General features: G+C 44.7%; 1 protein-coding gene across 1 annotated transcript in view; it reads left to right on the top strand.

Moving 5' to 3' along the window:
• The window catches only part of pik3cb (phosphatidylinositol-4,5-bisphosphate 3-kinase, catalytic subunit beta), a 264,946-nt gene that overhangs the window by 181,403 nt on the left and 69,962 nt on the right, over positions 1–13,581 (top strand). The window contains exons 13-15 of the mRNA XM_072474558.1: positions 8,500–8,621; positions 9,852–9,995; positions 12,108–12,207. Coding sequence (XP_072330659.1) covers positions 8,500–8,621; positions 9,852–9,995; positions 12,108–12,207 — 366 coding nt within the window. The remainder of the gene's footprint in view (positions 1–8,499; positions 8,622–9,851; positions 9,996–12,107; positions 12,208–13,581) is intronic.

Here is a 13,581-nt window from a genome sequence, read left to right as displayed (position 1 = left end):
TTCATTGACGGAATTTGGGGCCTCTTGGAGCTCGTCAGCAGATCAAATGATGGAGGCTCTGGCCATGCCAATGACAGTCGAGGTGTCTTTGAGTACCTTGGCGAAAGAATTCGATAAACACTGGTGGGTAGTGTCGGAGGGCCTCCGGAAATCAATGGAGGAAGCCTTGGCCCTAGAGAAGACCAATGAAACCCTGAAAGCCCATGGAGCCATGATAAAAGATATGGAAATGGCCCTTTTGAGACATAGTGATTAGATTGCCTCACTGGAAGTGGAGATGTCACTGGTGGCCAAAGCAAATAAATTGCTGAAGGCCAAGGTAAATGATTTGGAAAATCGGTCCAGGAGGCAAAATATTCCAATTGTTGGGCAGCCAGAGAGGATAGGAGGGCCAATGCCCATGGAGTACTTTGCAGACATGTTTGGGAAGATGGTGGCGGAGGATGGATTCACGCCCCCTCCTGCGTTGAACCGAGCACACCGTCCACTCCGGCAGAGGCTTCATCCTTAGGATCCACCACTTGCGGCAACAGTGGCGTTCCATCACTTCAAAGAGAAAGTGGGTTCTGAGATGGGCGAATGCAATGCCATCAGGCTTTACCAAAATGTAGGAGCAGAGCTGGCGAAGAGGAGGGCTGCGTTCAACAAAGCCAAGGCCTCCCTGTACAGAAGTGGAGTCTGTGTGGTGTGGTTCGAGGGACAAATCTGTTTATTTGATGTGCCGGGAGAGGCAAACTCCTTTGTTAAGAAACATGGGTTGGGCGCAGTGTGATTGGGATTTTTGGATGTTGGGGATGGGCATGTTGAATGTTTATTTTTGCATTTTACTGTTCTTGTTTGGGTTGACTTTTCATGGCTTGGGCTCTGGTTTGGGGTTTAGTTTCATGTGGCGTTCTCTTCTGATTGTTATGAAAATATATGGCTCTGTCGGAGCGCAACAGTTTATGTTGCTTTAGTATTTTGTTGTTTGTAACCATTTTTCTTTACTATTGTTGGGAGCCTCCCTGCTCACCTAAGTTAACTAACAGGACGGTGTTGAAAAGTTGACTGCAGCTAATTATTGTAGTTTTTTTTAGTTAATGAGCTTGGAGATCGTGTTTAGATTTAGATTTGTTTGAAGTAGATTTTAGTTGTTTGTGTTTGCCTTGCAATATTTGTAAGCATATTTGGATGTGGCTGTATCCGAGGGCGAAGGCGGGGATGCAGGGTGGAGGGGAGGAATGGGAGCTGATGGTGTGTGCCGATTTTTCTTTGTTAGTCTTGTGATTTCGTTTGGCCATCTTGGATGGACCTGATTGCTGTATCTTTTACGTATCTGCTTGTGTAATCTTTCTTGGTAGAAATGGCTGACTCCAGATTGAAGGGGGGTGTGGGAGACCCCCAGTTCATTTGGTCACCTGGAAGATCAGGGAATTGAATGGCTTCATTGCGGTGGAGGCAGGAATGTGGTCGCATTCCCAGCCATCACCATTCTGCCTGATTAAATGCCCTCATGGTTCACACAATTTTTTTTGTCTACTGAGAAATTTTGTGAATGCGTGTCCACCTCCATTGGGGAATATATAGAATTTAATAAAAAGTGAGTCATCTCCCGTTCTGCACTGAGTCCTCGGGAGAGATTCTCTCCTATAAAGCGCACATGGTGAAGACAGCGAGGGTAGAGCAGCAGAGGCTGGCGGACTCTTATGGTTGATGTGGACCACCAGTAGTCACTTGCCCCAACCTGGAGTTGTTGGCAAGTCGGAAAACGCTGCAGACACAATTCAAGCTATTGTCGACAGACAGAGCGGTGGGCCAGCTGCTATGCTCGAGGGGTATATTTCATGAATATGGGGAGAAGGCCAGTCGTCTCTTAGCTTACCAGCTCAAGTGACAGGCAGCTTCCCAGGAGATTGTACATGTAAGTAACACGAGCGGCAGCCTGGTTTCCACCCCTCGTTCAGGTTAATGCGGCTTTTGAATAGTTCCATCGAGGTCTCCATAGATCGGGTCATGACAGACTTTTTGGACAGCTTATCCATCATTCCAATTGTGGAAGGGGTGAGGAGCGAGGGACTGGAATCCCTGTTGGGGCCCAGAGGAAATTCTGAAATGCATTGAGTTGATGCAGACTGGTAAAGCCCCAGGCCTGGATGGCTTCCCCATCGAATTTTATGAGACGTCCGCGGAGCAGTTGGTATCTTTAATTCTGGGTATGTTTAATGATTCCTTATCTTGGGTTTCATTGCCTTCTAATCTCACAAAGCCTCTATCTCCTTGATTCTCAAGAAAGGCAAAGACCCAAAGAGTGTGGGCCATATTGACCTATATCATTCTTAAATGAGGGTTTTACGTTAGTTGCCACGTGCTGGTGCTGCAGCTGGAGCCCTGCCTCCCAGGGTGATCTTGGAGGATGAGACAGGCTTTGTTAAGAGAATTGTTGTCCAATATACATCGCCTGATAACATTGTCCTTTTCCCCTCCTCTGTGCCCGAACTGGAGGTGATTATTTCCCTTGATGTTGAAAAGGCGTTTGATAGTGGAATATAGCATGTCTGTTTGAGATTCTTGGGCGGTTCGGATTTTGCCACAAGTTTATTTCCTGGATTCGACTACTGTATACGGCCCTGACTGCTGGTGTTCGTACAAATGCACTGAACTCTGGCTACTTCCCATTGAGGTGTCCACTGTCTCCGCTTCTGTTTGCTTTGGCAGTAGAACTGCTCGCTATCGCACTGAGGTCCTCTGCTAAGTGGAGGAGGATAAATCTGGCAGGGGTGGAGCATCAGGTGTCCCTTTATGATGATCTGCTTCTGTCTATTATGGACCCAGCACCCTCTAAGAACGAGATAATGCAGCTGCTTGGGAGTTTTGACTTTTTCTCTGGGTACAAGTTGGACTTGGACAAAGTGAATGCTTCCTAGTCAACCCCCTCTGGGGAGGAGAGCCTAACTGGGGATGTTGGGTGGGATTCTCCGAAATGGAGGCACAGTGTCCGCGCCACCGTGAACGCCGTTGCGTTTCACGACGGTGCAAAACGGGCGCGGGCACTACCGATTCTGGCCCCCCACAAGGGGCCAGCACGGCGCTGGAGCGGTTCACGCCGCTCCAGCCTCCTTGGCGCCAAATGGGCACTGCGCCAACCCGCGCATGCGCAGTGGCGCCACGCCAACCCGCGCATGCGCGGGGGACTTCCTCAACGCGCCGGCCCCAACGCAATATGGCGAGGGGGTTCAGGGACCGGCTGCGTAGCAAAATAGGGCCGGGGCTGGAGAGGCCGGCCCGCCGATCGGTGGGCCCTGATCGCGGGCCAGACCCCATCGGAGGCCCCTCCCCCCACAGGCCGCCCCCCGACTCTGCGCGCAGAGTTCCCGCCGGCTGCGAGCAGGTGTGGACAGTCCCGGCGGGGCTCTGCCGTTTCTACGCAGCCGCTCAGCCCACCAAGGCCGGAGAATAGACGGCCCGGCCGTGGACAGCGGCCCGCGACCGGCGCCACGCCAAACTGGCCGGCGCAAATGGCGCCAATTCTCCGCTCCCCGAGAATCACATGCCGGCATCGGGGCGGCGTGGCGCGGTTGCAGCGATTCCCCGGCCTGGTGCGGGGCTCGGAGAATCCCGCCTGTTACCTTTTCGCCTTGCGAAGACTAGCTTTTGTTATCTGGGGTCTGGGTGGCCCACAATTGGTCCTTGCTTCATAAATTAAATTACACTAGTTTGGATTATGTGTCAAGTCAGACTTATAGAGATGGCATATCTTCCCCCTGTCTTTGGTAGGCAGGGGTCAGGCTATTAAAATGAACATACTCCTGAGATTTTTATTTCTCTTTTAATGTTTCCCCATTTTTCTCCCCAAGTCCTTTTTTGTCAAAGTCAACAAAAAATCCTCCTTTACTTGGGCGGGTAAGACTCCGGGATCCATGGTGCTTTGTTCCAGAAAGATAGGCAGTCTGGGGGCTTGGCTCGACCAAGCTTATTGTTTAATTATTGAACAGCCAGTATTCAGCAGATATTGTTGTGGTTCAGTGATCCTGGTTCCATATGGGGACAAAAGGGAAAAAACTCCTGCACGGTTTCTAGCTTTGGCGTAATAGTAATTATTTTGTTTCCTTTCTCTCCGGTAAGACTTTTTCTGAATCCAGTGGTGGTATCCACCCTTAGAATCTGGAAGCAGTTCAAGTAGCATTTTAAGTTCTGTCCCTGTCTTTGGTAGCCCCCATCTGAAATAACCACCTTATCCAGTCAGTGGGTTTGGACTCGACATTTAAGTAATGAGAGGGCAAGGTTTTGGAAAAGTTTGGAGGCTTATTTGTGGAAGGGAGGTTTGCTAGTTTTAAGGAGCTGGCGGTGAAATTCCAACTGCCTGCTTTCCAGTCTTTTCAGATTTTTCCCACAGGATTTTTCCCCTGGCACCACCCTCTTCTCTGTTGAAGATGGGTCTGCTGGGGGGGGGGACTTCATATATGGTCATATCCTCTCAGCGGAGCCAGCTCCATTGCGTGAGGCGAGGGCAAAATGGGTGGGTGAGTTGGGTCCCATTCTGGATGATGAGGTATGGATTGAGGCCCTTCACAGGGTCAACTCCACGCCTTTGTGTTCTGCTAAGGCTGATACAATTCAAGGTGGTGCACAGGGTGCATCTGACTAAAGCGGGAATGAGTGGATTTTCCTCTGGGGTGGAGGACAAGTGTGAGCATTGTTCTCTGGAGGCTGACTCACCAGACTCGTATGTTCTTGACTTGGCTCAAGTTTGTAAGCTTTTGGGCCTCTTTCTTCAACATCATGTTGGGGATACTCAATGTTGATTTGGATCCATGTCCACTGGTGGCCATTTTTGGGGTATCAGACTGACCAGGGGATAAGGCAGATGCCCTCGCCTTCGCCTCGTTGATTGCCTAGATAGAGTTCTGATTGGGTGGAGGTCTCCAACTCCACCCAATGCCTCGGTTTGGTTGGGTGACCTCATGTCTCCCTTCCATTTTTTAAAATTGAAAGTGCCAATTCTATTTTTTGTCAATTAAGGGGCAATTTGGCATATCCAATCCTCATAACCCACACATCCTCTGGGCTGTGTTGGGTGAGATCCACGCAGACACAAGGAAAATGTGCAAACTCCACACGGGCTTGTATCGAACCTGGGTCCTCAGTGCCGTGAGGCAGCAGTGCTAACCACTGTGCCACCCCGTCTGTGGAGAAGGCTAAGTAGACCTTTAGTGGGTCAGTAGAAGCGTTCTACCTAAGATGACAGCCATTTGTTTCCTTTTTTAGGATGTAGCCACCATCAGCTGTTGGGGGATTAGTTTTGTTTTTGGGGTTCTCATTCTATTATTGTGTAACTTTTGTTAATTGTTTTGCATGATTGCGTTTATTTTTTTTAGTTTTTAAGTCTCGGTCATGTGACAGTGGTTTTGGGTTGATCCATTCAGCCAACTGTGTACTTTAAGGACCCTTGTTAAAACTCATTGTATTTTGAGAGGGAAACTGTGAAACCATTAGCACAAGGTTAGAGATGAGGAACCACAAATAGCTCTGCCTTTGTCCAGAACTGGCTGGTGCCGATCTCTCGTCGATTGATTCTTTTTGTAGCATGATGGCAAAGTGGTTCGCACTGCTGCCTCACCGCGTCAGGGACCCTGGTTCGATTCCTGTCTTGGGTGACTGTGTGGAGTTGCCACGTTTTCCCCCTGTCTGTGGGTTTCCTCCGGGTACTCCTGTTTCCCCTGCAGTCAAAAGACGTACAGGTTAGGTGGATTAGCCCTGATCAATGCTTTGGATTGCGGGGTTAGGCCTAGATAGAGTGCTCTTTCGGAGGGTTGGTGCAGACTCGATGGGCAGAATGGCCTCCTTCTACACTGTAGGGATTCTATGGACTGTTGGCTTGGTTGAAATGTTTATACAATGCAAGGAGTATCACATTCCAGGAGTTTGAGTTAGCCATTGTCCATTTTTAAACTACTCAAACTTACAGAACTACCATCATTTGGTTAACATTTTATCAGTCCAGCCATATTATCCTTTTTAAAAACAGAGGTCGGAATTTTCTAGCCATTCCCGCCAGCGGGACCTTCTGGTCCAGCCGACGACGAACCCCACTGCGTATTTCTGGGTAGCAGAGGGTGCATAAAAAGGGAAATCTCATTGACAACAGCGGGAGCAGAAGATACTGCTGCTGACCAATAGACAGCCACCTCCGCTGCTCCGAAACATCCTGTGGGAGGCACAGAAAATGCTGCCCAGAGTTTAAACAAGAGAATATGGAAGAGGAAACTTACCTTCCTGACTACTCTGCTTGTCACATTATCGAAGAGAAATGCAAAAATTCAAATTGCAAAATTTCCAATATTTCTTTAAAACATTAATTCCATATTTGTCATCGCGGATCAGGGAGGCAGATTAGCTAAGTTGACTGGACAGTGGTTCGTGATGCAGAATGACGCCAGCAGCGCAGGTTCAATTCCCCTACCGGCTGATATTATCCATGGAGGCCCCTGCCTTCTCAACCTTGCCCCCTGGCCTGAAGCATGGCGACCCTCGGGTTAAATCGCCACCAGTCAGCTCTCTCTCAAAAGGGAGACTAGCCTATGGTCCTCTGGGACTATGGTGACTCTCATTTCATAACTAAGTTTGATAGTGGTGTATCCCAATGCCTAAAATAATATTTGCCTCATATAGCTTCTGCTGGAGTCTTATTTAAATGTCTGTTATGAAAGTGATTGCAAACATATATTCTGATCTCTGGATTCAGTTGCCATTCAGAAGCCATTTTTTTGAGCTTTACCTTGAAGCTTTGTTCTGCGAGGTTAGATTTGGATCTCATTGTGTTCTCTCCACCTCCTCTCCACTCTGTCGCTGTGCATATTACTTTACATGCACAGAAGGGCTACTGTACTCAAACGTTTAACAACATGATAATTGAGTCAGTTTGGATTCCAAGACCTACCTCCTGAGTGTGAGATGTCGAGTATTGCAGTAATACAAGTGGATTAAGAAAGGAATCCTGAAAGTTCAGGGTGAAGGAGGAAGGGTCCATACTGTTAGATCAACAACAGGAGCAGGCTGTGTTACAACTTTTAACATGATCCCTCAGAAGGTTTCATTTTGTGTTCTAGTACAGGTATACTGATTTTCTTTTTTAAAATAAATTTAGAATGCCCAATTTTTTTTCCCCCCAATTAAGGGGCAATTTAATTTGGCCAATCCACTTCGCCTGCCCATCTTGAGTTGTGGGGGTGAAACCCACGCAAACACTGGGAGTATGTGAGGTATACTGATTTTCTATTCATATAATTACAGTGCTTTCTTGTGGCAAAATAGTTCTCAAAGATGGACATTTCAGGGGGATGGTTAAGAGCCAGGCTGACTGACCTATTTGGACAAGAAGATCGTGTGGCAGTTGATGACTATCTGTTTTAACCTTGGAATGATATCTGTTTGTTTAATTAATTCACTTAACTCATTTATGTCAATCTGTGTGAGAGAAGGTCTCAGCTGCAACTTGTAAAAACCAAGCTTGTCGTCTAATTAAAATGGTACGATAACAGATCAGTTTGCCTCCTTCTGTCATTAATAGAGAGCAAGAGATTAAATCGCACAGTCTCGACTTGCAGACTCCTGTTCAATTTAGAATGTGTTTGGAAAAAATTAGTGTACATATTGCATACAGCGTGTAAGAATCTGCACGTTGGACTGTGAAGTGGTTACTTTTTTGTACAGGGCTGATTAGATCAGCTATCTGTATAATACACACACGCACACTTATTTTCACTGACCACAAAACACATTTTGTTTCAGTGTTTGTACCTTGGTTATAACAGAGAAGCAAAATTAGATTTTAATCTTTCCAATGATAGACCACCCCTGCACACAGCTGCATTTGGAAGCCATCCAAAAAGTGATTTGTAAAGTGTGGCGGGGGGGGGGGGGGCGTGGAAGGGGGCAGAGGACTGCTTTTCAATAGATTCTCTGCTTGTGTGGAAGCCACAATGTGCTGTCAATGCTTGGATTACATGCAAACCTTGAGAGAATTTTGTGTTTGGCCTGTAAGTGAAATGCAACCAAGTGCATACTTCGGAAGGGTAGTCACTAGGGAAATGTCGCACCCAGTTGTGCACACCGATCTCGCACAGGCAGCAAGCTGGAAATTCCTGCAACCTCCATTTGAGGCCACCTCTGCAATATTGGCTTGCCCTGAGGTAGCTCGCACCACCTGCACTCAGGGATAAACATGTCTCTGTGTACCCTAACTGAGGGTCCTTAAAAGGACTCCCACCAAAAACCAAACCTGCTCCTCCCAGCTACACATTCCAATTCTGTAGTCTACTGCAGCTCAAATCAAGAACTTGAACCTCCTCCTCAATTGAAAAGTCTGCTTTTGCAAAGCAACTTATGCCATTATTTTTCCTGTTTTGTTTACTGTTTAGTTTCCTGGTCCATCTGTTGAAATTTTCTATGTGAAATTAAGGAGCTGAAGAGTATTTTCGTATTGATGTTTTTTTTGACGTGATCTCTGATCTTTTGGCACAGCTCCAAGCGTTACTCCAAATATGGACCAAACTAGCACCGAGAGAGGCATTAGAATTGCTGGACTTCAACTACCCAGACCAATATGTGCGGGAGTATGCTGTGGGATGCTTGAAAGAAATGAGGTTTGTCTGATACAATGTCCTAAATACATATGATTACGTGGGTGCTGGTGTAGAAAAATAATGAAAATATGTATTGTTGCCTGTGAGTTATATTGACAGGGCACAAGCAAAAAGACCTCTATTTGTATAATATTTTTGAGTTTAAAACTTTGTTGTAAATTTATTTTCAACTTGGTGCCAAATCGATGTTAAGCAGATGTGTTTGTAGAGTGGGTTTATGGACAAAGTATCTATATGCTATTCCTTGAAGTTGTCAGACTGTCATAATGTCCTTTAGGAAAGGAAACCTGCTGTTCTAATCTGGCTTGAGTTGTGTGTTAATCCAGTCCCATGCTTAATAGTTGACTTGTAATTGCTCTCTGAATTGGCAAAGCAAGCTACTCAGTTGATCCAAACAGCTGTTTAAAAAAAAAACCTGGAAGACCTCCCCGCCGCTGTAACACAGAACAGGCAATAAATGCCACCCTTGCCAATGGCATGTCACAAAGTAAAACCAAGTATTAAACTGTCCATCGGCAGGAATTGGGAAGGAGAGGTGAGGAAACATTCTTAACGTCATCAAAGTAAAGCGGGTTCACTGAAAGAAATGCATTTGCTTTGCTCCTGTACACAGCCGGAACATTTTTCATAAATCATATATATGGGTTCACACGTTTAGGCTATTTTCAATTCCACTTGTCTGGGAGGTGGCCTGAGGCCATGGTCATGTTGGTGTACCAGTCTGGAGTACAAAATGTGTAAGTGGGATGTGCAGGCTACAGTTTATACAGTGGCTGCCAGGAGAGAGCTCATCTTTCTATACATGCCCTAAAACTCTTCTTCCCAAGCAGTTTTTTTTTAATGTTGGGGGAAATGCAGATGGCTATGTCCACTTTCTGTCATTTATGAAGTGCCACAGCAATCTGTCAGACTGTTAAAATAATGTTTAAACCCAGATTTGTACCGGTGCTCTCAAAGTGGTGTGAGACACACACAAACTGGTGACTCCGTTCACTGTCTCTAGGAATCAGATCAGATCTAATTTCCAAGTTCTGTTAATTTTGCACCCAAAGGAGCTTCATTCACTGCACTGTCAATTTACTTTTAAATCCTATATAGCTTAAATAATAATCACTGAGACAACTGTAGTGTTTTGAAGGATTAAAACTAGAATGCACCTGGATCAAATGAAAAATATTAGCACTTGAACAAACGTTTTAATTTATACTGGCAATGTGTTTTCTCTGCTAGTGATGAAGAACTTTCTCAGTATCTCCTACAGCTGGTGCAAGTACTGAAATATGAGCCATACTTTGACTGTGCCCTTTCCAGATTTCTTTTGGAGCGAGCGCAAGCCAACAGAAGGATAGGTCATTTCTTGTTTTGGCATCTCAGGCAAGTTGGATCAAAAGAATTGCATGTATAATTGAAACTTGACAAATGGAAATGAAATGGATGCATTTGCTAAGACTTGGCTTATTATCAGTATCCTAGTTTTATCTCTGTACTATGAACACAACATGTGATTTGTTCGGATTCGCAAATCATTGCTCAGAAGCCAGCATTTTCATTGCGCCACTTTAGCTCATAGAGCATATTTGCAGTACTTGAGCCGCAAATTACACAACACATGGTAAGTGTAGAAATTTGCAGAAAAATGTGTGCATCAAATTATTGGCCTAACTTTGAACATTCAGCCTTTTTTTAACATTGCCATAATGGTTCAATTGCCTTCTTGAGCAGATGGTAATTGTTTTTCTGTGCTATATGCCAGACTCCAGCATTTGGAATCAATGCTAAAATCCCATGACAATCCAACCCATGTATAGACCAGGCATCTTGGTCCTATTTGCATTTATTTCCTATTTGCTAGATTTTCCTGTTTGGACTTTGTGGTTTATAAAGAGCTGTTAATTTTATTGTCCTAATTGGTCAATAAATTATAAATTAAAACATTCAGATCACTTTGACTAGCAAATTTGAGACCTGTGGAAATTAGTCGGAATGTGGTTTCAAGCTTTCTATATGGTTCACACAAAGTTCCATGATATGTGTGCCTATGTAGTGGCTTGAAGGCAAAAAGCTGAAGTATCCCTCCTATATGGAGTACAGTATTGTTGGAGACACAAGCAAACACACATTGTCCTTTTTAACTCCAACATCCATTCAACAACATCTCTTACTCGAAGTAACAAGCTACCTTCTTTGTCTTTATTTTAACATGGAGGAACTCCATTAATTCTTGTTAACAAAATATAAAGTGAGCCCATTGTTGATGTTTATACGCCTCCTCTGACAGTGAGCTGTAGGAAAAGAGTTGAAAAGGCACCAATGTTCGCAAACCTCAGGTAAATTGGTAATTCTAGATCAGTGGGGTATTACTTGTATTCAGGTAGTGATTATTAGTAGGGGATTCATCAGTGCATATAAGCTGAAAGAGGAATATTGTGTGGTTAGAGGTGCATAGAATGCAATGCATGTCTGTTTGTAAATGAATAAAGTCTAGACTCCAATATTCTATCCCTCACCACCTGGCTATTTGAGATTTCACCTAGATGTTGCTTCTGAATGATTAATTATTACATTTTGTCGTTGAAGCCAATTTTACTGCATATGCCTCAGCGTGGAAACATCTTTGAGAGATATTGTGGTGTCCAGTATGGAGAGAATTGAGGACAACGGGAGGGGTTTTCCACACCCCGATAGCGTGTTTCTCAGCAGCGGGAGGCGGCCCACCATTGGCCAGCAGTAGTATTGTCTCACTGCTATCAATGGGATTTCCCATTGAATCCGCTCCCCTCTGCCGCTGGGAAACCTTTAATGGGACCAGAAGAATCTGCCAGTGTGAACTGCTGGAAAATTCCGGCCAAAGGATAGAGGAAGTGAAGGGAATGATACCTAGTCAAAAATAGGACAATTCCTAAAATACTGCTTAATAATTGGCTCACCACATGGTTAATCATAACATTGTAGGTTCATGCTCGGAGTTTCAAAAATCTGTCTTTGTTTTTAATATGTGCACATGCTATATTGACTGACAAAATCATTGCATGAAATGAAAACTTGGTAAAGGAAGATTTTCGAGTGAAGCAAAATTGTGAACTTATTCTTTCTGAACACGTTTTAAATATCACTATCAAGTTATGTGCATTGTGGAAATCTCTCTCATTCTAACTTGTAGATGAGGTGTGAGCCCATTTTAATTTAAAAGGACTTTATTCCTTGTAATGAGTTATGAGGGGTTGTATACCTCAGTTGGCTAGACTCTGGTGTTTAATAATGCTGATAGCATGTACTGTCTGTCCCTACACTTCTTGGTGTCTTTCTTTTTCTCTTTGATCTATTATGGTGATATGGTATAAAAATATGTGGAGAATGGTGATTAGCAACTGTCGGACACTGAGAGTATCACATGCAGAGCGAGGATGGTGTGGCCTAAGCTCATGTGATCCGAAAGTGGACGCTGACGAGTCCTGTTTGTCATGTACATCTTCTTGTTGCTTCCAGATCGGAAATGCATCTACCAGCTACTTCATTGCAATTTGGGTTGATTCTGGAGTCATATTGCCGAGGAAGTATCACCCATATCAAAGAGCTTTCCAAGCAGGTAATTACTGGTGTAAATTAATCTAGTTGGAAACATTCATTCAGTAAATGATTGGGCATCAGGTTTGTGTTAAAGACATGAGGGTGGTTAATTTAAACAGCGCTAATGTCTGCTCTCACCGCCCACCCAACAAGAAGCGTTTCTGATTTCTCTTTCTCCCCCCCCACCCCCCTTTTTTTTTTAAAGCGGTGGCATTGGGGTGATCCAATTTTTTTATTAATAGCCCCACAGCAAACTCGAGATAGGATGAACAAGAGGGGTTAATTTATTTGCGCACAAATTAGAGGAGGAGGGTCACAACTTTGCCTCCTTGGCATTCATACAGTGAAAGAATGATAGATAAAATAAAGATTTACAGTGCAGAGTCCACAGAGAAAATAAATATTATTTCATGTGCGTTCCAAAGTCCAGAATCAAAGTCGAATGAGGTATTCCTTCACGGAGGTCAGCGGACTGAAAACTAAAGATGGTCAATTCACTTTTCTGGCGGTGTTGACTTCACATGATGAGATAGGCATGCAGAGATAAATCAGTCTTGTAGTTGATGCGATAGACTTGGCAGTAAAAGTAGTGTTCAGGTGGCCAGTGCTCCTTGCCTGTGATGCCACTAGTTAGATGGTAGAATGGCAGACTAACTTTGCAAGTTCCACAAGGCACTATTACTGGTTCCACAAGCTGGAGATCCATGTTCCATCATTGCCACCTCTCCACTCTGGCTTTGAGAAAGGGTGTGTATCCCTCGTCTGGAACCCTTGAGATTGTTAAATGCCTCAACTATTAAAAATTGAAGAGAAACTCGTAGGGCCCTTTGTCTCAGCAGATGAGTTAGCCAAAATGCCTTTGTTTACAACAGTTTTGAAAACTCATGTCTGGAATAAAAGGTTATTATTTTTGGTGCACCAGAAGGAATAATTCATTAGGAGGATAAAACCAAGGGGCAGAGTCATGTTGACCGGAAAGGGAGAGGGGTTGGTGGAGATTTCTTTGGCCCATTTCAGCACTGAAAAGGCCCTTCGGCCCATCGCACCTGTGCCAGTCAAAACAACCGCCTAACTTGTATGTGTTCCCTCAGTCTGTCTCTCAACCCCATTGAAGTCTTTCTTCCATTAGTCATGGGCACCTACCACAAACAAAAATGGATGGAATTACTTCAGAATGGAATTACAAACCACAAAAAACCCCAAATAACGACCGACCATATCCTGAAATTGCTTCTATTATTCTTCACAACCTACAACTCTTCTAACATGCTGGTGTCCTATTCCCTCAACCAGCTCCCAAGTTGTTGCTCATCTACTTGGTTTCAATTTCCCGAAAGTCTTCCATTTACAAATCTCTTCCTCGTAATTACATCTCTCAATGCCCCCCCCCCCC

Source organism: Scyliorhinus torazame, chromosome 14 (genome assembly GCF_047496885.1).
Source record: "Scyliorhinus torazame isolate Kashiwa2021f chromosome 14, sScyTor2.1, whole genome shotgun sequence".
NCBI classification, from domain to species: Eukaryota; Metazoa; Chordata; class Chondrichthyes; order Carcharhiniformes; family Scyliorhinidae; genus Scyliorhinus; species Scyliorhinus torazame.
The sequence above is the reverse complement of the archived record's forward strand: the minus strand, read 5'-3'. Positions and strand labels throughout refer to the sequence as shown.